Source organism: Rhinolophus hipposideros, assembly GCF_964194185.1.
Source record: "Rhinolophus hipposideros genome assembly, chromosome: 6".
Lineage (NCBI taxonomy): Eukaryota > Metazoa > Chordata > Mammalia > Chiroptera > Rhinolophidae > Rhinolophus > Rhinolophus hipposideros.
In genome coordinates, this window is record NC_138052.1 from 8,265,536 (window position 1) to 8,290,682 (window position 25,147).

The following is a 25,147-nucleotide window of genomic DNA, read 5'->3' on the forward strand; positions in this document are numbered from 1 at the left end:
GGTGGGGGGTCTCAGGCTCTGTCTAGGCATCTCCCATCTAGCAGTCTAGCACGACACAGGTACATAAGTGACAGGTGTGTTTTTAAACCAATAACTTACACTTCTGAAATCTGGCATGGTTGCGTGATGGTATAATCACTCGTGTTTGAACAAAACACTTTCGACTTATAATAACTCCTTTTAAAATGTGAGGACCAGATGAGCTAATATAGTCAACAAAAAATGAGGAAAGAGGGTCCAAGAAGCACCATAGTTTGTCAGGTAGCACATGGCAGTTACTGGCAGAACCTAGATATAAACCCGGTCATGTGTCTGTCTCTTTTAAGAGGAAACTGAGCTATGCTGACTTTTTTTTCTTTTCCTTTTTTTTCTTAACCATAGTAACTTCTCCTTAATGAGAATACATGCACAAAAAAATGAAATAAAACTGAAGTTCTTTTACATATATGATGTCAGTTGTTTTCACTGTTTAGGACATAACTGGAATGTGGCATTAAGGTGAAACTAAGCCATCTACCGTGTGTGGCACTTAATAGCTCTCCCCATGGAAGATGTCTGCCTTGAAAGTGGGCATCCTGACCCTAAACTTGGAAACTTTGCCAGTAGACCCTGAAAAGTACAAGTTAACAGAATTAAATACTCCATTTACTATTTACTGTTTTCTTGAGGGGTCTTTTTTTTTCTTTCCTGCAGAATGAGAAGTTTAGGAAAGAAAGTCCTTTACATTGTCTAAGGGACAAAAGCAGAAAGTATCTGCTGCTGAGAGTAAATTTAGCAGCACTCAGTGGCTGCATAATTCCTGTCCTCCAGGGCTCTCCACCTGTTTCACTGATTACCTGATAAAGCAGGTGAGAAACCTGCTTTCTGGAAGGAGCGCCCTCATTGGCAGGCTCCCTGCTTCGCATACTTTCCGACTCACCTTGACTTGGTTGCCCTTGATGTTTTCCTTATGAAACTTTACTGTCACTTTGCCTGACACGCTTGACTTGGGCACCTGTATGTTTAGTTTTTAGGTATGGTTTTTGTTTTTGTTTTGCTTTTGCTTTTCCTTTAAAATTCTTCTAGTCTTTCTTTTCTTTTACCCAATCTCTCTCTATTCTGTTTTTGTTTTTCAGGGCAAAATAGTTAGACGCACATAAAGTTTGTGTTATAGCCATTGTGTTGTCATATAATTTTGCACACAGTATTTCCTTAGCCACTATACTTTCTCATCGTTGCATTCAAACATTTATTCAGACATTATTTAAACATGCATTGGAAAGGATCCAGAATGTTTCTAGGCCCAGTTACTATATTGCTCGTACAGAGTCAGCTCTATTTGCCTGTCTGATTAGTACTTCCTGGGACTTCCTTGTCATAAGAAGCTAGTTGGTTTTGTCTTCGCAGACAGAACCCAGGCTTCAGCAGGAGATGCAGAGCATGAGGCCCCGTGTGTTGACCCAGGGCTGTTCTCAGAGACCTTGGCATCAAATGTCCTCTCTGCCTGCTGTGCTGGTGGCCCATTGTGCAAGCTGTAGTTCTGACTGTGAGGCTGTAGCCACAAAGGACAACTTCTTGAAATACATTTTCTATAAATTGAAATATAGCATAGAAGCCCTTATGGAAGATGAATAAGGCAGAGCTGATGATAAGATGCTTGTTTTATCCTATGGCCAGGGTCTGTTTCCTCAGGGTCATTTAAAAGGAGCTGTGCATGCAAAACATTTTTCTTACATGTTGAAAATGTACCAGGCACTAAATTTGTCTCAGGCGTCATCCATTCTAAGCTAACGTTGACATTCTGCAGCAAGCCGGGTCGAGGATTTGGATACCAGTTTAGAGTTTCTGTTTAAAAAGTTGGTGTTTGTCACTTTAGACATGTTTTCATCTTCCCTACTTGAATAAGTAAATCTCTTTCATTATCTGCTTGTTTTTATCTTTTCAGTAAAGAAAATTTGCTGTTGAGTTTCAGTGCTTCGCTAATGAAGTTAAGTGCTTCCCAGTAGTGGTAGCTGTCAGCAAGCATCTTAGAGGGCTCAGGCTTTGATAGTGAACTTTTAAAATCTTAAGACCATTTTCTGTTTTTCAAGAACATTCTATTTTAACTTTTCTGTTCTTAGAAGTTGTAATCTGTTTGTTAGGGCTGGTACAGAATCTCTTCCTCATTGATAAAGAGAGGATTTAATAAGAATTCATTCTACGATTGAGATTCTCGGGTCGGTGTGAGGTATGACTCGTGAGACAGGAAGCCTGGTTTTCAATCCAGTGTCTCCTCCTCTCCAGCTGTGTTGTTGGTTTTCATCTCCTTTATAAACCTATGTAAGCGTGACGGATGTGAGAATCAAAGACATAGGAATACGGAAATACACTTTAAAACATGTCATGTGCTGTACAAATATTGCTACCTAAACTGTTCTCAGACATCCTTATCTGTTTCAGAAGACCCATTTCTTGGTAAATAGTTGCTATGCTAATTATGAATCATTTCATACACATACAGTGTAAGAACACTTGTTGCTGCCAGTCACTGTTTCTTGTGTATAAACTTAAAGGAAGCACCAACTCTATTTCCTGAAGAGAATCTATAATTGAGACTTTTTGATCACTAGGCTTAGCTTTTTCTGAACTTGGCCACATTAGTGTAATATTTGATTACACATAATATTGATTACAAATAATATTTGATTACACTTGCCTATTAAAAGAGGAAAGTTTTCGAAGTGTGCGTGTCATTTCATGTCACTGTGTTCATATCACTATCCCGGGTCACCAAACATTTCTTGCCACACACACAAGTCTCAGTGTGAGAGACATCAGACTCCAGCCTCAGGCTTGTTTGGGGAAGTCAGTCTTAGATAAATATAAAACAACCACTGTTAAATGTCTCAGGAGGGGTTGTTTTTAAGTCATTTTTAATTTTATGTGTTACGACTTCAAGGAATTAAGCAAAACCAGACCAAAATGATTTTAAAAGAAAACTTTTCGGGGACTCGTTTTCTGGCTTCTGCGTCACCCAGCTAGCATGGTGTGTCTTACCTTTTGGCGAATATCATGGCCAGAGAAGAGCAGGAGTGTATCAGAGGGAAGGCATTTTAGTGAGCTGATGTTCTGCTTCAAACACCAATTAAAACCACTTTCCGCCCGGCTATAAAAAAGAATGAGAGGCGGCCAGATGGCTCAATGGGTTAGAGCGCGAGCTGAGCGCGAGCTCCTAACAACAAGGTTGCTGGTTCAATTCCCGCATGGGATGGTGGGCTGCTCCCTGTGCAACTAAATATTGAAAATGGAAATTGGACTTGGAGCTGAGTTGCGCCCTCCACAACTGGATTGAAGGACAACTTGGAGCTGATGGGCCCTGGAGAAACACAGTCTTCCACAATATTCCCCAACAAAATGTTTTTAAAAATTAATTTAAAAAAAGAATGAAATCTTAAAACCATTTGCAACAACGTGGATGGACCTTGAGAATATTATGCTAAGTGAAATAAGTCAGACTGAGAAAAACAAATACCATATGATCTCACTTATATGTGGAATCTAAAGAACAGAATAAATGAGCAAACAAAATAGAAACAGACTAGAGATATAGAAAAAAAAATGTTGGTTGCTAGATGGTAGGAGGAAAGGGATGAGGGGAAAGTGAAGGGATTAGAAAGTGCAAATTAGTAGTTACAATATAGCCACGGGGATATGAAATACAGTATGGGGAATATAATTAATAATGTTGTAAAGATCATGTAAGGTGCCAGACGGGCACTGGACTTATTAGGGGGAGCACGTCATAGACTGTGTAGATGCCTGACTAATGCGCTGTACACCTGAAGAGCTGACATAGAATAATACCGTATGTCAAGTATAAGTAAATATGTGTATGTATAGTCACAGGAGGTGGAGTGTAGCATAAGGAAGATAGTCAATGGTATTGTAACAGTTGTGTAAGGTGTCAGAGGGGTAGTAGCTGGGGGGTGGGTGGGTTATCACTTTGTGAGGGGTGTAAATGTGTATTATGTTGCTTTGTACACCTGAAACTTAAAAAAAAAAAAAAAATCCTCCCACTGAAAAAGAAAAATTACCATTACAGGTAATGAGAGATCATTAAAAGATTCAAGCTGGGGGCGGGGGTGGAGGTGGGGGGAGGGACAGACACTCTCCAGTCACCCTCTTAACCGGACCCCTGCAGTCTGGAATGGCCCTTAGCAGCCCAGCCATGCTATCAGTGGTTCTGAGAACAATGCATGGTGGGAACCTGGAGGAGTTACTTCACCTCTCTGGACCTTGGTTTTTCTTATCTGTTAGCCCAAAGAGTGGACTAGATGATTATCCATGTCTCACGCAGCCTCAAGACAATAGAAGTCGCTACTGAGTAACAAACCTAAAACCTCATAGATTTTAAATCTCCATTTTCCATGAGCCCAATCTTAAGATGCAGCCAGAAGCCCATTTCCTTTGTGTTTGTTTTTCAACAAAAAGACAAAACCAGAGACCTGTATAGTCATATAAAAGCTCAGAATTGCTGAGCCAATAGCTTGACACTGTTCACGCAAACTCTGGTGAATGTTTTATTATTGGCGGCAGGGGCTTGGGGATGGAGGTGGGGGCAGGTGCTCTAGTCTTCAAGGAGCTTGTGGTTTAGGTGAGTTTAAAGCAAAGGAATTAACATGAGGTTCAGAGTGAAATGTAAGTTTGGAGTGGGCTGGAATCGTCAAGGAAGGGTGCCTGAGGTGTTAGAACCTGTGACGGCGGTGGCGGTGGCGGCGGCGGCGGTTTAGGGGTGAGAACCTGCCGCTGACTGAGGAGGCTTGTTAGGGAGAGAATTCTAACACAGTCCAGGCAGCGTGACCAGGGGAGGAGCATGCGCTTAGAAAGGGAGCTTGGGCTGAGTCTGTGAAGCAAGGCTGCCGTCGTCTTCTGTGTTGTAAAGGGCCGCGCACAGTGTCCAGTTTGAATAGCAGCAGCAGCTGCTGCTCCCACTGTTCTCGGGGCAAGGGGAGTGAGTGGTTCTGCTTCTCTGGTGAACTGACCCTCCCAGGAGCCAGGTGTGACTCCTGCCCTCCGGCTCCTGTAGCTTCAGAAAGGGCATCTTACTCATATGCAGAAAGTAGTCAAGGGTTTGGTGTCGGAACCCATTATTTAATGTCGGAACCTTTGAATTGGGAGTTTGAAAACCTGGGTTCTCATCCTCCTTTTGCCAGTTCACTGGCTTTGTCATTGTGCACAAGTCACAGAAGCTCTGTGGATCGCTAAAATGCTTGTACGCTCGGTGAATTGGGGAGCAGGGGTGCATTATGTGCTGCAAGGCTGACGTTAACATCGAGTGAGTGAGGTGGCTGCCATTGTTGGAAACCGAAGGTGCTGTCTTTTGTATCCTCATCCACTGAAGAAAGGGGACCGACGACGAATAGAACTGTTGTGGAGTTTTTAAAATTTTACACGAAGCAGATAGAACTGCATTTCTCTAATTACATGTAAAAAAGCCATTTAAGTTTGATTGAATTAACTTTAAAACTCCAATGAAAGCACAACTTGTGTCTTTGAACTACTGTGTTAGCCACATCTGTCGCTATCTACACTGGAGTGTCTGGAAAACATGTTCCAGCTAGAGAACACCATGAGTTCTCAGGGATGGACACTGGAGATGCAGAGAGGAGCCTCCGACGGAACACAGCCTCGTCCTGGGCTCTCAGGCTCCTCAGCAGTTTCCCTTTGAGCCCTAGTTCTGCCCTTTGGGGGAGGACAGAGTAAGTCTCCCACCTGAGAGCCTTAGTTAGCATGTTGCAGGTAGAGTTGCCCTGAACCTGCTTTTCCCGGCAGGCTGCGATGGCTGTGTCGTCAGAGATCATTTCATTCAGAATCTGCTTTCTGAAATATTTCATATGTGCAATTTTTTCAGGGGAGAGCACTTACCAAGTAGGAGTGGAGGATAAGGTTTTATAATCCACAATTAGTAAAAATCTTTGGTTCAGATTCTCACCCTTATTTTACTGGTGAGGGCACTGAGGCCTAGAAAGCAGAAGAAACTTTCCCCAAGATCACCAGATGGCAGAACCAGATCCAAAACTCAGCCTAGCTAAGTGGACTTGCATATCAGTTTCAGGTCCACATTGGCACTGCACCTTGAATCCCAGAGATTATAGCAGTGACCAAAGACATAATTTGCCCAGTATACGAGTGGACACCAAACTCGTGTCAATCCTATTTTTATAAGGGCCTTTCCAGCTTTTCCCAGAAGGTGGTGCCAACCTTTTCCTTAGCTTCCAAATCACCGAGGTGCTAAACTAGGTGTACCCCCCTCGGAAGAGTTCTTTGATTCCAATCATTTCTGAACATTTGTGTGTTTTTTAATTAATTAATTTATTTTTATTGAGCCAATTATTCTGATGTGTTTGTGAGAGGGCCAAATCAAACTTGGTGGATTTAAAACATGCAATTCAAATTTTGACAAGTTCTGTGCTCTAAAAGAAACCTTATCGTTAAACAAACATTCATCAGTATTCTGAATAATGATCTCATTTTTTAAAAAAAGTTAGATAAGGAAATTATGCTTTTCCTAGCTAGACACTATTTTTTCACTAATTTTGAAAAGAAAGAATTCCTGTTTCTAACCAGACTAGTAAAATCATCAGAAATAGAACCATTTTGAGAGCTTTAAGGTGGATTCTGATCCAAGAGTCTACCTGATCCTGCTCTCTCATGAATGTGCTCCTCCCCCTTTTTAAAGTCCTTGCTGCTTCTGGCCACCTTGTCCGCTAAAGTCTTGTCCTCCTTTCTCTCTGTCGCCCATGTTGACTTTTGCTTTCTGTTTGCTTACATTTTTAATCTTCGCTTCTTATGTTACACAGAACACAGAGGCAAAACCTGAAGTTCCCCCTGATTCAGGCAGTTCGCCAAAAGCTGAGGTTTGGCATAGAGAGGGAAGTCAAGAACACCTACCTGCCTTGCCAAAAACTGTGTGTCTTGGGAAACTCTCTCGAACCTCAGTAAAAGAGAGGGCCTCACACTTACCATCTTCAAGTGCAGTCGCTGGCAGTTTCTTTTCAGAAAACCTCCTTGTGTTAGATACATGGGGTTAATTGCTTCGTGCAGGTGACACCTAGGATTCCTAGAGTTGTGTAAAGGGAAGCTCCACGTGGGTTTGGGGTTGAGCTCGGTAGATCTGACAGTCCGTTCCCCCAGCAGTTCACTGCAGGGTAACTCACGTTAGCCTGAGTGACAGTCGAGCACGGACTGGAGAAGGAGGAGACCTATGACAGAGTTCTCGCTGTGAACCTGGCCACTTATTATCCGTGTCTCCGTAAGGCTTGTAGCATCCCTGACGGCACCCGGAGGTTTTCAGTTTGCTCCTGTCGTGACGTACGGGGCATGGCCGGGACTTGAATCCCAGTCCGTCTCCAGAGCCTGTGTCTGCCCCCCCACCGATCTGCTTCCCACTGCCTGCTGGGACCAGAAACATTGATTCCTGTACATCACTGTGTTCTAACTTGGCTTGTCTATGAAATCATCCAGTATTTCGTCGATGATGAAATACTCTCTTAACGTTTTTTTCCATGTTTAAGAACAAAGACCCAAAGTTTCCTCTGTTACTTAGCATTACTTAGCTTTCTGGACACTGTGTCAAGAGACTTGTGAACAGCAATTGCTTATAGTAGAAAGGGTTGATTTCAGAGCATGGGCGCACTGCATGAGTGCATGAAGTGAGGAGGAAGGAAAGCACTTCATCTTAGGTAATCCATGTATGATGGAGCTGTTCTAAGAAGCACGCTACCCCTCTCCCAACATTACTGGGAGAAGCTGACCCAAACTCAGCAACACATCTGTGTCTTTCTTGCCAGCGTGTCACCTAGATGGGACACTCTGGGCCTGGATGGCTGATTGTCCTAAGACCCCAGCTGGTCACTTGTGGGCATCTTGGCCTCCCTTTGCACTGGCTGGACTACCTCCTCAGTTAGAATTTGTAAGTGCAGACCAGCGAGGCATGCCAAGAGGTGACTTTGCCAGTCGTGAGCCTTTTTAAAAATAATGCAGTGTGGGAAAATCAGTTTGACAGACATTTATCGAGTACCTAATGTGTATTGGACATGCACTGTGCTGGGCACAGGGGATAGAAAGACAGCTGAGATGGGAGCTTACCTTCACGGAAATTTACGTCTAGTGGGCGAGACGATTTCAGCAGAATGTTTGAGCGCAGTGATCAAGGGGTGCACGTGAGGCTTCCTGGAGGTTCTGTTGGGGTGTGGTCCTGAAGGATGGCTTGGCCCAGCCAGGTGAGGAACACGAGTGAGCCCCATTCAGGAAGAGTGCAGGGATTAGACCCGGGCCCTCAGTGTGGCTGGCAGGACGTGCCCTCAGCTCAGTATTACCAGGGCACTGTAGGAGGAGAGATGGCTGAAAATGGGACTGGACAGGCGGGCGCCAGGCTTGTTGGCCCTCTATGCCGAATTGAAGAACGTTTACATGGTCATTAGCTTAGCATTCGGACAGGCTGTTAGAGCGGCAGACCCACTCGATGTGGGCAGCGGACCGGGGAGGAGGGGCCCTCTGGTCAGAGCTCCGCTCTGTGGCAGCCCTGGAGCTCCCAGGCTGCCTGCTGACCTCTTGTAGTTACCTGCACTGCCAAGCCCCACCTCTGGTATTGTTCCTGCAGCAAGACCTAGCTAACAGCCATGTGTTTTATAGCTACCATCTTTGTTATTTCTCTCAATCCAAATAACCGTAAAAGTAGGTGTTTCTGAATCCTCATTTTAGGGTTTTTTAAAATTGTGGTTCAGACCGAGGGAGTGTCTTGGCAGAGGGTTGACCTGAGATTGTGCCATACTGCTCTCCGAGGTGGAGTGTGGCCCTCCACTCCCTGAGGCTGCCGTGCTCGGGGTAAAAGGGTAAAGGTCATACTCACACCAGGCCATACAACACTCTACTTTTCCTGGACCTGTATAGAAATAGCTGTGTTTTTTGCAGGAGCTTGACCTGGCAAGAAAAAATCAGAGTGGGCCTCTTTAAATAGTCATATTTCCATGTGTAAGTAAAATGGAGTGACGTGCCATAAGTGGGACTGAGCTCGTGCTGCTGACACAGAAGTCCACTCCCGTATATTGAGGTCCTGCGAAGGCTGAGCCTGTGACCTGGCTAACCCAAACCGTTTGCTTTCTGTGGAGAGGCAGAGGCAGGGGGGGCTTGCTCTGTAGGGCCACAGGCCTTAGAGCTGGAGGAATTTCTGCAGAGCTCGAGAGGAGCTTCTGCGCTTCCCACCCCTCACCGCCCTCCTTCCATCTCATCCTGGCCAACTGCAGGAAGCTCCTCAGGCAGCAGATTCCCCCTGTCTGGCCCCTGCCTGATTCGTGGCCTCATCCTCCATTTCCTGGGCCTTTGCATCTTCACACTGCCTTTCTGCATGGACCACCCCCACCCTGCCCACTGCCAGTCAGCCTCACCTCTCTGGGCGGAGCTCTGAGCTGAGCCTTACACATGGGAGTGAATGGGCGCACCAGAATGAAATGAAAGTACAAATGGAAGGCAGAGGGAAGGGTAGAGAGAAAAAAATTGCTGAGGCTTGGAAATTCCTAAGACTCTTACGTCCTTTTTGAGAGTACAACGTGACTCTTAAAATTACCTCTCCACAGTGCTTTTCAGCAAAGCCTGAACTTTCACATACATAAGAAGCACAGATAAATCTTACAAGTTTTGGATGCCTGTCTTCTCACAGGTACACAGTATTTACCCTTGAACCACGCTGATCCGGGTCTTCATTTTGGCTCCTGAAAAGATTAGTACATAAATGCGGTATATGTCCCCACAGGTATATGTGTTGTGTCCACAAACCCACTGGCCAGGTGATGATAGGGATGATTTATTTAACGAGACACCCAGCCCGTGTCAGTGCTTTAAGGAGATAGCAGGTTCTCCCAGGGAAAGTCCAAAAGGCCTCCAACACGAAAGCAGTGTGACTTTCAGATTTGAGGAAGGTAGAACTTCTTTCAACAGGAACGAAGCCTCAAGCAGACAGGAGAATGAAATTCAGCCCCTCAGTGAGTGTTGAACAGCTAGCTAGTGAGTGCCCTTGCCTACTTTGGGGTACAAAAGAAATGTTCCAGCTCCTGCCTGCTGGGCCTTTGCAGTCTGTTGGGGAAGTAGAAACACACATGGAAATGTCAGCAAGAATACAAAGCAATCTACATCTGGTGCCAGAAATGAAGAGAAACGCTAGGATTGAAGGAAAGAAGCTGATTCTGCTGCCAGGAGGGCACATGTGTCAGCCACGTTTGTTTAAGGGACAATGAGTTTTCTGTTTAGCAGAAGAGAGTTTATGGAAATGGGAGGTAAGCAGAAATAGTAATAATGATTATAATAATAATACACATTATAGTGTTACATAGGCAGCAGGCTCAGCTAACACCCAAGGAGTACCTGCTCCCTGCCAGGGGTCAGATTCAGTTCAGGAGGATGGACGAGGGGCTGCTTCCCCTGGAGTGCAGCACTCTAGTACCTTCCGCCTTGAACCAAGGACTGCACTGCTAACTCAAGAAGCATTTTAAGTAGATTTTTATGAATACATTTTCCTTGCTACAAATGCTCATGTGGTGCTCATTGTAATTTTTCAATATAAAAAATATGAATGAAATAAAATTACCCTTGACCTTACCATTCTGAGATAATGAGTGTTAACATTTTATGCATTTCTTTGTAGATTTTTTATAGTGTTAAATGCCGGCTATTGGGGTATGAGTAGCCAGACTGGAACTTAGTGAAAAACCCACTAAAAGCTCTAAATATGTGAACTTTTTAAAAAACTTTTATGTAAGTGTGTTTTTCCAGGACCCATCCGCTCCAAGTCAAGTAGCTGTTTCAGTCTAGATGTGGGGGGCGGGGGGCAGCTCACAATGGCAAATGTGGGATCGAACTGGCAACCTTGTTGAGAGCACCGTGCTCTAACCAATTGAGCTAACCGGCCGCCCCAATATGTGGAGTTTTAAGTGAGATGACTCCAGTTCCCTGGTGTGGAAAGGATTTTCCTTTATCTTCCCGAGTGTAGAGCAGACACATGTCCGATGAAGCATGCTCCAAGCAGTGAGCCCCATTCCCAGATAGTGTGGCCCAGGCTGAATGCAAGGCTCAGCGGAATCATGTCCCAAAGCTACAGCGGGAGCCCTGAGATCTGACCCAGCCCTTGCTCGAGAGAGAACCCAGGGCTCTGACGGACAATGCCTCCTTAGAGTGACTGGTAGCACCTGCGTCCACCTTGTGGCTCGGGTTGACTTTCTGTGTCTCCTGCCCTCCTGGGCTCATATGCTCTGACTTAGCCTGCTCGTGCCCAGGACTAGAGGACCCTTCTCAAGCGGTCTCTATGCTGTTTTGGTCAGTCTCTGCTTAAACCACAGAGCACTGGGATGCTTGGAGGCTTGAGCTGGCAGCCTTGGTCTTGATGTTGAGTTAAAGGCAAAGCTAACTGCCTTTGAATAGCAGGACAAAGCAGAGGAGAATCTGATGGAATGACCAGTCCAGGTCATTCCTAGACATTTCTCCAGGAGGAGAAAAGTGTTAGATTTCCATTGTGTTTTGTAAGAAAATGCATACCTGTTGATGGCTTGGGGTCTTCTTTATATACCGTGTTTCCCTGAAAACAAGACCAGGTCTTATATTAATTTTTGCTCCAAAAGACACATTAGGGCTTATGTTTAGGGGATGTCATCCTGAAAAATCATGCCTGGGCTTCTCTTAGGTCTTATTTTTGGGAAAACACGGTATGTACTCCTACGCCATTATGAGTAGTAACCACCATTTCCTGAATATCGAGTACATCTCAGTACCACTCATCTTACGGTCTCTGAGACATGCCCGTTCACAGATGAGGAAATGAGGGCTTAGCATGCAGGAACGGCATGACTGGGCTTTGCCTCCAGCTCTCTGAGCCCAAGCCCTGGGCTCTCCTTCCTCACTGGGTTTTGCATTAGGAGTTCACCATTGTAACAAAGGTCTCCGTGGCCCTTCTGGTGACCATCATGTCCCAGAGCAGCATGATCCCATCAGAGGCCAGAGGCTGCTCTTTGGCCATGAGGTGATACCCTGAGCACAGATTGCTGGAAAAGCAACTTTCCACAAGAGGCTCCTCAGGAAAACACTTTGCACTTAGGCACTTCTGTGGAAACATAAGTCTCGAGGTCATTCTGATTTCCTTCCAGGCTTCTCTCAGTGATTCCAGTTGGAGGCCCACACGCCATTGGAAAGCATTTATGTTTCCAGGTCCTAATCTGCTAGGGCAGAGACTTTCAAATTTCCATGTACCGAAGAATTTCCCATGTACTTATTAAAACACCTTGCTGGACTCCACCCCCACAATCTCTGATTTAGCAGGTCCACGTGGGATCTGAGAAGTTACATTTCTAACAGGTTCTCGGAGACTTTGCTGCTGCTGTGGGGGGTAGACTACACTCAGAGAACCACATATCTAACCTAAGATTTTTGCCAGAATCCCTATATCTGCCTTCCCATGGCCCCGTTTCTCTATAAAATTACCCTCCAAACTACTCTGCTATTACTTTAACAAAATTGGCCAGAGGAAGTGATGGCTGCCATGTGGCCTTAGGTGAAGTCTGTCATTTGGCCTCTGAAATTAGGCAGCAGTGTTACTGGATATTTGCACTCCAGCAGTATGCGGAGCTCACTCCCTGGGGGACCTGGGTTTCAGGTGGTGAGAGCTGCCGAGGAGGCTGCGTCCACGCTGGCCAGTTCCATCCACCCCGAGCAGTGCATCAAAGTGCTTTGCCCCATCATCCAGACGGCCGACTACCCCATCAACCTCGCTGCCATCAAGATGCAGACCAAGGTCGTCGAGAGGATCTCCAGGGAGTCCCTGCTGCAGCTCCTCGCAGATATCATCCCCGGCTTGCTGCAGGTAGGCCCTGCGGCGGGCGGCCTGGGACGGGGCTGCGCCACTCAGGGAGGTGGGGTTCGGCTCTCCTCGTTCACATGAGGGGGTGCGGACAGGTAAGGCCGGATGGTGACCTGTAGTTAGAACCCGGGAGGCTGCGTGGCTTGGACACCTCACACCTTCTCTGTTGTCTTCTAGCCCACCCTCCTCTGATGTAGCAGGAAGCTTTTCCTGGCAGCCTAGAACTGTGGCTCCCAGAGCGAACTGTGTAGTGTAAACATGTTTTGATTTTCTTTTTTCTGTCCATTCCTTCAACAAACCCTTTTTGCACGTCTGTGAGCCCCAGCCCTGGGCAGGTGGGCCATGGGGTGCAAAAGCAAATAATGGTGCTTGCTCTCATATATCCAGCAAATGTTTACCGAAACCCTTCTAAGCATGAGGCATTGTGTTAGACGGACTCTGGAAGGTACAGATGTCTTCCACTGTTGGGGCACTGCCTCAGGATGTTCTCAGCCGTGGGACACAGTACTGCCGTGCAGGCAGCTAGCGATGCTGGTGCCAGGTAGGGAGGAGATAGTGGTGGAGAGGTAATTTCCAGGCAGGGTGGCAAAGAGAAGGCTCATAGGTGAGGTGTTAAATGGGTCTTAGAAAGAGATGTCAGTGGGCAGGGTAGAGAGATCAGCTTCACATTTAATAAATGCTGCTGTTTGCAGAGCATGTGGCCTGGGGATTTAAATATATACTATTGAGGACTGGATTATTCCAGGCAACAGGGAAAGACACAAAGGCTGAAAAATCCTGGGGGCTTTGGAGAACAGCAGGTAGTCCCTTTGCTGTGGGGTGGGGATGAGGCTGACCAGTGGGTGGAGGTCCAGATGTACAGGGACACTGCCAAATGTCAGGCTGTCCGGACGTTCCCCAGCCGTCTCTGGATGGTAGAGAGGTTTTGCCCGTAAGATGAGTGAAGTGGTTCTCATTTCCTTAAAGGGATTTTCACACAAAATTGGTTTTACCATTGGGAGAAACAAGAAAGAAGCCAGTTATTTTTCCCTCTTAATTTCCTTTTCTCATTCTGTCTCGTGACGTTTCTCGGTGACTGTACGGTGGCCGCTCATTATAAGCAGCGCCCTGTGCAGACGCAGACCAGTCAGCAGCTCGCCAGCCTCCTGCTCCCAGAGCCCAGGAGCCCCCTCACTCACCACCATTAAGTTTTGGCCTCTGGGGCGAAGGCTCCCTGGGTTCAGTCGCAGAGCTAAGGTGTATCCTGGTTGCTTTTGACAAGTCCAAGGTTGAACTATAAGGGCATTTGCGGCAATGTTGATGAAATAGTGACTGAAGGGAATCTTTGATCTCGTTTCCTTTTTGTGTTCCTCTCCTGACTCTAGGGTTATGACAACACTGAAAGTAGTGTGCGGAAGGCCAGCGTGTTTTGCTTAGTGGCAATTTATTCCGTAATTGGAGAAGAGCTGAAACCTCACCTCGCACAGCTCACGGGGAGCAAGGTACGTGTAGTGTTACAGGGACTGATACACACACGTGGGCTCTGCCAGCTGGTCTGGCTCTGGGCCCCAGACAGGTTTTCTCATCATGTGTGTTGTAGCTGGGCCTCCTTTCTCCAAAAGCCTTTTTCTAATGAGAAAAGTGAACAACTGTATATTGAAGTCACGTTAAGTTACAGCGTAGTCTGTGGCAACACCTGTTTTTGAACTGATAGCTTTGAGCTTCTAGCTTATTTCCAAAGGGAAGATGACTTTGTTTAGAAATCAGCTTGTCTTCTCTCACAGAAACACTAAGGAAATTTACCTGCTTAGATTAACAAATTGCTGAGTCGGGACTGGCTTTCTCGTAGCATCAACAGGAATGAGAGCTGACTCTTGCCTTGTACCTGCCAAGTCACGGCCACTGTCCTCCACACTTTGCACATGTGGACTCATTCATTCAGCACAGCACTGCCCTGGGGGATAAGGACAGTTAGCCCGCAATTAACCTGTTCAAAGGTACACAGTGATCTTACTCCCGAAGCCAGGCTTTTCACTCACCAGACTGCCTCTCAAGTTCCTTTGAGTATACGAGAGTCAGGCAGAAAATAGAACAAAAGCACTCTTGGCTCACTGCAGATGAGAGTGGCTAGAGTGCTTATTGGTTTAAGAGTAAACTTAGATCCCATGAACCTGCCAGGTGAGGGCAGGGAGGAAACCCCAAGCTCCGGCAGGAGAAGCCAGGGGGTAGGAGGCGGGGCCTCAGACCCCTTGGGGGCGGGGCTGCCTGTGGAGGAGGTGCAGCCAAATGGAGTTCAGAAGTGCCTGGCAGTGGTGTGATCCAAGCAGAGCTCCTTAGGAGACAAGGAATCAGCAAGTTGCCACCCGTTCCTTTTCCAATAGAACTGTTCCTTGGACACAGTTGGTGAGCATCACACAGCGTGAGCCTGCTCCCAAAGCTCTGCCCACCTATGTCCAGAGCAGGGCTGCAGGACCTTCGGCACTACAGACACGTCAGGCTCCGGGGTTGTGGGGGGCTGTCCTGGGTGTTGCCGGATCAGCAGCATCCCTGACCACCACCTGGGATGCCAGTAGCAGACCCCACTCCTCAGCCATGACAGTCACTAGAGTCCCCACCCATGGCTAGATGTCCCCTGTGGGGCACAGTTGAGAACCACTCACTGGCCCAGAAGGAGAACTTCACTGCTCTCACAGACAAACAATCGTGTAGGTTGGAAAATGTGAGCAAGGCAGGTGTGGACACATGTTTGGGCGCTGCTGCACCTGATGCCATTTTCCAGCATCTCTTTCCTTTTCTGCTCCTACAAAGTCTCCTCCTCGACCCTTTCCCTAACCACGGTCTGACAAGTACGGAGCCAAGACTCACGACCGGTGTGCTAGGCCAGGAACCCCGTCTCCTTCTCCCTCCATCAGGGATTTGTAGGTGGTTCCTGGCCACAGTGAGGGCCTAGAAGAGAGCATTCACCGAGGGAGTTGGATTTCTAAAATAGAAAATTCATCCACAATGAATGTTAGTCAGACATCAGTTTGGCTGGCACTCTTGCTTTCCTGAGTAAGGGAGCTGTCCTGTGATCTCATTTGACCCCTCCAATAAGGGACTGAGAAAATACAGGTGTCTTCTCCTGCCTGTTCTGCAGTTGGCCTGTGCTGTCCCTCTCAGTGGTGACCTTGAGTCTAGAGCCCACATCCTGATCAGGAGCCAATACCCCCTCCTCCCCCATTTTAACTTCAGTCAGCTCAGAGGGCTGAGGGAGATTGGCCGTAACACCTGTCTGGTTTGGTAGCCCAAGTCATCCAGCCATGACGATTTTAGACATGGTAACTCACGTGTGTTGATGTGAACTCAGTAGTGTCTAATACATATCTCCTAAAACAAATAAATACCCTCCTTCCCCCCAAAATACCCAGCTGGAGAGCTGACAGAACATGGAGCTAAGTCTGTGTCAGTGGCCTAGACTAGAGGTAGATAGAATCAAGCTATAGCTTCCTGTTTCTCTGTAACCAGGCCTATCACAACCGCCTTCCACTACTTAAGTTAATAAATGGTGCCAGGTTCTGTAGACAAAGGCCTGATGCAGGGACAGGGAGGGAGGAACCTGTGGGGGCATTTTGAGAAGTGTCCCATTGCTGTGGCAGCAACACTGGCTTTCGGGTCAGAACACCTGCCTTCTTGTCTCTGTCCCCCACTTACTAGCTGTGTGACCCTGAGCAAGCTTTCTTTTTCCTTCTTAATTCTTTTTTACTGTGGTAAAATACTCATAAACATAAAATGTACTGTCTTAACCATTTTCAGTGTACAGTTCACTGGCACTGAGTACATTCACAGTGTTGTACAACCATCACCACCATCCATCCACAGATCTCATTTCATCTTGTAAAGCTGAAACCCTGAGCCCATCAACTAACTCCCCATCCCCCTCCCCCAGCCCCTGGCAGCCACCATTCATTCTCCTTTCTGTCTCTATGAATGTGACTATTCAGGTGCCTCATACAAGGGGACTGGCTTTGTGTAGCTGGCTTCTTTCACTGAGCATAATGTCCTCGAGGTTCATCCATGTCATAGCATGTGTCAGAATTTCCTTCCTTTATAAGGCTGAACAGTATTCCATTGTTTGTACATACAACATTTTGTTTGTTCACTTCTTGGTCGTGGACACTTGGGCTGTTTACACCTTTTGGCTGTTATGACTAATACTGCGATGAACATGGGTGTACAAATATCTCTTTGAGACCCTGCTTTTAGTTCTTTTGGGTATATATCCAGGAGTAGAATTGCTGGATTATGTGATAACCGCCAAACTGTTTTCCATGGAGGCTGTACCATTTTACATTCCCACTGCAGTGCAGGATTCCAGTTTCGCCACATTCTCCAGCATTTATATTCTCATTTTTTGATAGTAGCCATCCTAATAGCTGATGTGAAGTGGTATTGGTTTGATTTACATTTTTCTAATGATCATTGATACTGAGAATCTTTTTATACGCTTATGCTTGTCTACCAGTTATATATCTTCTTGAGAGAAATGTCTGTTCAAGTCCTTTGCCCATTTTTGAAATGGGTTGTTTGTTTTTTTGTTATTGTTGAGTTTTAGAAGTTCTTTATATATTCTGGTTATTAATTCCTTGTCTTTTAATGCACAACATTTTAATTTTAACAAAGTCCAGTTTGTCTATTATTGTTTTTGTTGCTGTACTTTTGGTGTCATATTCAAGAAATCATTGACAAATCCAGTGTTATGAAGCTTTTGCCCAATGTTTTCTTCTAAGAGTTTTATTATTTTAGCTCTTATACACAGGTCCCTGATCCATTTTGAGTTAATTTTTGTGTAGGTGTTAGGTAAAGGTCCAGCTTCATTCTTTTTCTTGTGATTATCCAGTTTTCCCAACACCATCTGTTGAAAAGACTACGTTTTGGCACCCTTTTAAGAAATCATTTGATCACACATGTGAAGGTTTATTTCTGGGCTTTCTGGGTTCCATTGTCTATATGTCTGTCTTTGTGCCAGCACCACACTGTTTCGATTACTGTAGTTTTGTAGTAAGTTTTGAAATCAGAAGTGGGTGTCCTTAAGCTTTGTTCTTTTTCTAGATCATTTGGCTATTTGGGGTCTATTGAGATTCCATATGAATTTAAGGTTGATTTTTCATTTCTGCAAAAACCTCATTGGGATTTTGATAGGGATTTTATTGACCCTAGGTAGCTTTGGGGACAGTATTGACATCTTAACAACATTTTCTTCCAATCCATGAACATGGGATATCTTTTCATCTATTTATGTCTTTAATTACTTTCAGTAACATTTTATAGTTATTACTGTACAATTCTTTCACTTCTTTGGTTTAGTTAATTCCTAAGTATGTTATTCTTTTTGATGCTTTTGTAAATGGAGTTGTTTTCTTAACTTCCTTTTCGATTGTTTATTTTTCATTGTTAGTATATAGAAATGCAACTGGTTTTTGCTCGTTGATTTTGTGTCCTGGTATTTTGCTGAATTCACTTATTAGTTTTGACAGTTTTTGTGGAATCTTTAGGATTTTCTACATATAAGATCATAGCATCTACAAAGATAATTTTACTTCTTTTCCAGTATGGATGCCTATTATTTCTTTTCCTGCCTAACTGCTCTGGCTGGAACTTACAGTACTATATTGAGTAGAATTGATAAAAAGCAGGTATCCTTGCCTTGTCCCTGATCTTAGGGGAACAGCTTCCAGTCTTTCACCATCGAACATAATGTTCACTGTAGGCATTTCATATGTGTAGCTTTGGATGTGCTGAGGTAGTTTCCTTCTATTCCTAGTATGTTGAGTATTTTTATCATGAAAATGTATTGAATTTTGTCAAATGCTTTTTCTGCATCAATTGAGATAATCGTGTGGGGTTTTTTTTCTTCATCATGTTAATGTGGTGTATTATCTTGATCAATTTTCATGTGTTGAACCATCTGTACATTTCAGGAATAAATTCCACTTGGTGCATAAATGGTAATGGTGTATAAACTTTTTAATATGCTGTTGAATATGGTTTGTTAGTCTTGAAGATTTTTGTATCAATATTCATAAGGAAACTGTAGTTTTCTTGTAATGTTTTTGTCGAGCTTTGGTATCAGAACAATACTGACCTCATAGCGTGAGTTTGACAGTGTTCTTTTTTGTGTAGTTTTCTGGAAATATTTGAGGAGCATTTTATTCTTTAAATGTTTGGACCAGTGAAGCCATCTGGTCCAAGGCTTTTCTTTGTCAGATTTTTATTACAGTTTAATCTCCTCACTAGTTATAGGTCTGTTCAGATTTTCTCTTCATGATTCAATCTTGGTAGGTTTTGTGTTTCTAGGAAAAAGTGTGTTGTTTGGTTTCCACACATTTGTGAATTTTTCAGTTTTCTCTTGTTATTGATTTCTAATTTCATTTGGTTGTGGTCAGAGAAGCTACTTTGTATATTTATCTTTTTAAATCTGTTGAGATTTGTGTCCTAAAGTATAATATATGCTGGAGAATGCTCACATGCACTTGAAAAGAATGTATATTCTGCTGTTGTTGGGTAGAATTCTCTGATATGTCTCTTAGATCTTGTTGATTTATTGTATTGTTCAAGTCCTCTATTTTCTTCCTTACTCTCTGGTTCTTTCCATTATTAAAGTCTCCAACTATTATTGTAAAACTGTTTCTCTTTTTAATTCTGTCCATTTTTGTTCGTATATTTTGATGGCATTTTATTAAGATGCATAAATGTTTATCATTGTTACATGTTTTTGCTGTATTGACTTTCTTTGTCTCTTGTAACCATTTTTTGTTTGAAGTCCATTTTTGTGATTATATATACAGCCATCCCTGTACTTCTGGCTGTACAGCCATCCCTGTACAATGTTTCACAGCTCTTTTTTAATTCGGCTCTCACAGAAATATAATTGTCTTGTCTTCTAGATCATTTTTTTCTTTAAAAAAAGACTCTGATTCAACAAGTATGTATTAGGAACCTGCTTTCTTCACTACACTATGCTAAAGCATGTGGGAAAAGCAAAAACTCATCCTGCCCTGAAATAGCATAAAATACAGCTAGGAGGTGGGATTGGCACAGAAGGAAATTTGTACAGCCCCCCAGGAGTGACCAGCAGGCAGTAGACAGAGTGAAACAGGCTCTGACTGCTGGGTCCTGGGCCCACTGGAGTAGGAGAAAGAGGAGACTTCTCGGAGGAAGTGGGACTAGGCAGGATGGGGGTGGGTTGCCCAGGAGAGAAGAAGGACCAACGTACAGGAAGTAGCAGCGTGAACAACTTGGGTAGAACCGTGTGTTCAGAGGACACATTTTAGGAACAAGGAGCTGCAGAAGCTCCTTGGAAGTGTTATTGCTCTTCATTTTGCAGGTGCAGTAGTTGAGGTTTAGAAACTGTTTTGCCCGAGGTCACACGACTAGTTAGTGTGAAGTTGGTTTTAGAACTCTTGAGCCTTGGGTCAGTCCTTTGTCTAATGTGCCAGGGTTTCCCTTGAACCTGATTGGGCCTGGACGTGTCACACTGAGTTTTAAAGCATTGAAATCCTAGTGTAAAGTGGTGGAACTTTCATCATTGTACTTGCATTATGTTAAAATGTTTAAGATATTTAAAGGTGGGGAATGAAAAACAAACTGACATGTACTGTAAATTAACATGACATAGTCCATTGCAGGTGAAAGGAGTAAGGTAGCACTGCAGGTCCCGGCGTGGGGAGATCGCAGAGATGGGCTGTTGAGTAAAGTAGCAAGCTCCAGGGTGCTCACTGCAGACTCCATGTGTGGGAAACCCACAGCGCAGCAGTCTGTTTCAGTCTCTGCGTGTGTGTACATGATAGCTAGCAGCTTGGTGCTGGCCAGGGCCAGGGTGCCTTTGCCTCTGGGAGGAGCTCTGTGGGCTCGCTCTTCCTGTCACCCCAGTCATCAGAGGGCACTGCTTCCTGTGTGCCACACACACCACCCTGAGCATCTCTTCATGGGCCCCCGAGACCAGCCTCTCCTCCCCCGGCTGCCTGATAATTGTCTCAGCCTTACAGCCTGTTCAGGGCGAGGCAGGTACAAGGCTGTGGATAGTATGTCATATCTCACATAGATCCTACTATAGGCATTCTGCTTCTGCAAATATCTGTTTCTCTTCTTCTTAATATGATCGGGCAAAGTCTCAACATAACATGAACTTAGTGACGTTCCACAGGTATTTAAGAACCTACTATGTTATGTGCTGCTCTATTTATCTTGAGGGCTCAGGGGGGCTTACATTCAAAGCGGATGAGGTCTCAGAGATGAAAGCCCTTTCACTGCCAAGCACTGCGCCCGTCAGGGAGGATGTTAGTTAGTAACACAATGTCTGGCATTAAGGAGGTCCAGTCTTGCCGGAAGTCCACTGCTCCCTGTGGCACGAGGTGGCATGTGCTAAGTTGCAGTAGGGGTGGGAGTGGCACAGGAGTGGAAAGGAAGGAATGGTCACATCCAAATGAACAGATGAGGGACAACCTGATGGACGTGGCCTTTAAGGTAGTAGGTCGCAGATGCCATGCGGTTCGGTCGGTTTCAGGAGGCAGAAATGGAGGTGGAGAGAGGTGGGAGGTGGGAGGAGCCACATCAGCAAAGGTGTGAAAGTTAGAAAACTTGACTTCTAATCTTGGCTTAGCTCCTTTATCCCTGTGAAGCCTGGGCTCTCCACCTGCTTTTCCGCTAGCCTGGAGGGCACCTCCCATTGGCTGCAGTTGCCCCTGAATGTGTGGGTCTGCCCCTCATCGGCTGTAGCCCAGGGAGTCCTAACAGCCCATTATCGCATGTTTCTTCCCTTTTGTCATAAGCCATACATTTCCCTGTCCTCCAGACTCTGTCCTCTTCCCTGTCACTGTGGCCCCAGCAGATGTGTGGGATAAGGGGTGGGCACTCAGTAAATACTTGGATAATGAGTCCCTACTGTCACCTGGGGTTTCCCTCCTTGTTTTCTACTTTCTGATTGCTTTTCCTGCTGCTAATCCAGTTGTACCTTATCTTTGCAGATGAAGCTACTAAATTTATATATAAAGAGGGCCCAGACCACGAACAGCAACAGCAGCTCCTCCTCGGACGTCTCCACACACAGCTAATGGCGACGCCGAGTCTGTGTTGCCCTAGAAGCAATCGGGGTGCCTCTCAGAGACCCTCCCCTCACCTTCATCGGCTGCCCAGTCAGGGCAAGGAGGCCTGCAAATATTTATTACAATCAGTATTTTGGTCCCTTCCAGCTTTTGTGTAGAATCTTACTGGTATTGAATGTAAACAAAGCAAAGCAAAAGGAATCAGAAAAGAAAAGAGCCATACTTAAACATGTCTTACACAGCCTGCTGAGATCCTAAACCCATGTGTGCAGGGTGCGGTTTTTAAAAATCAGAGCTCTTTACCCAATAGTTGTAGGAAGTAGCATTTTCTCTTCAGTTAACAGAGTTGAGGAGGGTGTGTCAGTTTGTGTTTCTCTTTCATCTTAGCTTACTTTCTTCTGGATGTGGCCTGTGGGGGGCACCTCCCCACTTTCACAACTAACACCATGAAAGGGTTGTGCGTCTTTAAATTATATTATGAGACCTAATAAGAATGTGCATTGGAGTCTTGGCAAGAAACGGAGAAAAGCCTGAAGATGGCTTTTTAACAAAACAAGTAGAATTTTGCTTATAATTTCAAGACTGGAGGCTGACTGCCCTCACTGTGGTTTAGGGGGCCAGCCTCGTGGGCTTCTTCTAGGACAGGCTCCCAGCCCGCGGAACAATGCCATGATGCTGTCGGCCCCCACCCCAGAGCTTCCACTCCGAAGAATCCACAAAGTTTACACCCAAACAAAAAAATCAACGTAAATGTATTGCATCAGTTGGTGATGCCTAAAATGGCATTTCGTGACACATAGAAGATACGGAAAGTACTTTGTTTTGCTACTAAGATCTTTGGAAAACACTGTTTTAACAGTGCTTCTCTCACAACCCTGGTTTTTGGTGATTCTGGCTTGGCGCCATCTTTTTTCCTCTCCGCCATCCTTTGCTTAAGCTGCTCAATTTTAAAAGGTTTTCACTTGATCTAGTAAGAGGCAACTCTACCATCTCAGTTTTGACTTCTCTGTGTAATTTGGGATTAAGATCAAAGAAAAGTCTAGAGAAACCAGGTATCAGAATTATTATTTTTTTAAATTTATGGACTGAAGTACTTCCTTGATCATCTGTTAAAATAGTCATTGTTTAAGGAAAAAGTGATTATGGTGAGTGGCAAGTTGCAGAAAAACAGGATTTGAAACACAACTTTAGAGTGTTTCCTTTTCTTCAATAAAAAATTACCAGAGAAACTGCCCCTTTTAAAAAGTTTTTTGAGGGTTTGAATGCTCCAAAGTAACTATAGAAGTGTGGCATGTGGTTAAATAAGTTTTGAGTAAAATTCTTAAAGCCAAATGGAAATTCTTAATGCAATCATGAAGATTTCTGTCATCTCCTAACTACTCTAAATTGAAACTGATTTTTTTTCCATAGGAAAATGCCTATTCTGATGTTAATTTCTAATGAGGTGATTGCTGTTTCAGTGCAGAGTCCCTTCAGCTGGCAGTGCTGAGAAACCGCGGTTGTGCGGTTCTCACCTCCGACCCCCACACCCCAGTCTGCTCTGCCCCTCCAGCTTTGATGTTGGGAGTTGTGAAAGACACTATGGCAAATGTAACTCATTTTCATTCAGATTTTATTTTACATACTTTATTTGGAGCTAGGCTTTGAAAATGGAGGTCCAGGAACAGTGAAGCCAGGGTGCTTTCACTGTGTGCGCGCGCGTGTGTGTGTGTGTGTGTGTGTGTGTGTGTGTGTGTGTGTAGGGGTATCTCGCACATGTAGGGAGTGAGTACCCCACTGCTGCTGTTGAGGGAACTTCAGGGGTGTGTTTTAAGTGGTTTAATATTATTGGCTTATTTTTGGCTCAAAACATAGCAGGACCAGGCCTTACTCTCATTGATAAATACTGTTTGTTAATATTTCACTAATGGGATTCTTTTTTACACTCTACAAGTGAGTCAGCAGAGCGTCGTTGATGACTGCTCCCTTGTAGGGACCCGTATGTGGCTAGGTCATTTGTGAGTTGTTTTATGCTTCATGTGTTTGGGTGGACCTTCTCCCTCAACTCTGTGACTCCCCGGTCACCATGGCCCCCACCTCCAGTGGGGAAGAAATCTTGAACATTGCCGGATGTCCTCATCGTCCTCACAAAGGGCTCGCCTTGATGTCACTTGCCCAACCTTCTGTCTCCTGACGTAGAGATACAGGCACTCACAGATCTCTTGGCCTCCGTCCAACCGCTGCCTGCCTCCGAGGACACTCGCATGCTGCCGCCACCTCACAGGGAGGGACGCCGAGCCCGCATCCTGACAGCTGCAGCCGCCTGCCCGCTTCCCTGCAGGGCTCCTGTTCAGATGATACAACAGAACTCAGAAGAACACAGCACCCAGCCTGAGTTTGCCGCCCCTGTTTACCTGACTTCCAGGACGCCCGGAGCCCACCTGAGTGTGCTCTGGCCCAGTGCCCGCACAGCCGTGGGGCTGACTGCTCCCCACTGGCTTCTCAGTGCCCTGTGCGGGCAGAGCGACGGATTTTTGTCTCATCTTTTTCTTTCCCTGCCGCCCTTATTTATCAAGCATAATACTACACATTGAAGAACAGCAAATAAGAACTTTGTAGAATTCCACAGGACTTTGCTAACAGTGGTGTTTGAAAATGAAAAAAGGAATACTCTGAAAAATATCAGCCACCAAAATAGTTTTGTCGGCACTGTGTTCACACGCATGGTCCCCACACCCCTAGGTTGGGTTTTTGTTTTTTGTTTTGTTTTGGTTTTTGTTTTCGTTTTTTGTTTTTTTCTTTTTTGGCTTTTTCATGTTACATCCATATCTGTATTTATATCTTATTTGTTTCACTTTCAAGTGTATCATGGCAAATGTACAGATTTTTTTTGTTGTTAATAATGTGCTAGGATTTGCTAAAAAAGAAAACAAAAAAAACCCTTTTGAGTTTGCCCTAGAATAAATGAAACTTAATTCAGTTTCCTGCGTTGGAGCAGTCTTTTTCATCACTGTGCTCTGCAGATCGCTTATCCCATCTCCCTGACATCAGAATGTGGCCACATCTATAATCTCAGGGGACTCCATCAAGGGGGCTCTTTCTCCTCGTGATGGAACAGGGCTAACCTTAGGGGCACTTTCCCACCTGACCAGGGTGCCTGGAGCTGCCGTGTGCAGTGTGGGGTGGAAAGGTTGGGCATGAGGACCCCTGGTGAGCTGCATGAAAGAGGGGTCCTCCCTTGTGCGGCCTC

At 45.1% G+C, this 25,147-nt stretch overlaps 1 protein-coding gene across 2 annotated transcripts in view; it reads left to right on the forward strand.

Moving 5' to 3' along the window:
• The window catches only part of CLASP1 (cytoplasmic linker associated protein 1), a 240,411-nt gene extending 215,535 nt beyond the window's left edge, over window positions 1-24,876 (forward strand). For both annotated transcript variants that reach the window (XM_081051108.1, XM_081051107.1), the window contains 3 exons: window positions 12,656-12,862; window positions 14,224-14,340; window positions 21,841-24,876. In XM_081051108.1, the coding sequence (XP_080907234.1) occupies window positions 12,656-12,862; window positions 14,224-14,340; window positions 21,841-21,927 (411 nt within the window). In that variant the 3' untranslated portion in view covers window positions 21,928-24,876. The remainder of the gene's footprint in view (window positions 1-12,655; window positions 12,863-14,223; window positions 14,341-21,840) is intronic.
• Window positions 24,877-25,147: the final 271 nt, after the last annotated feature.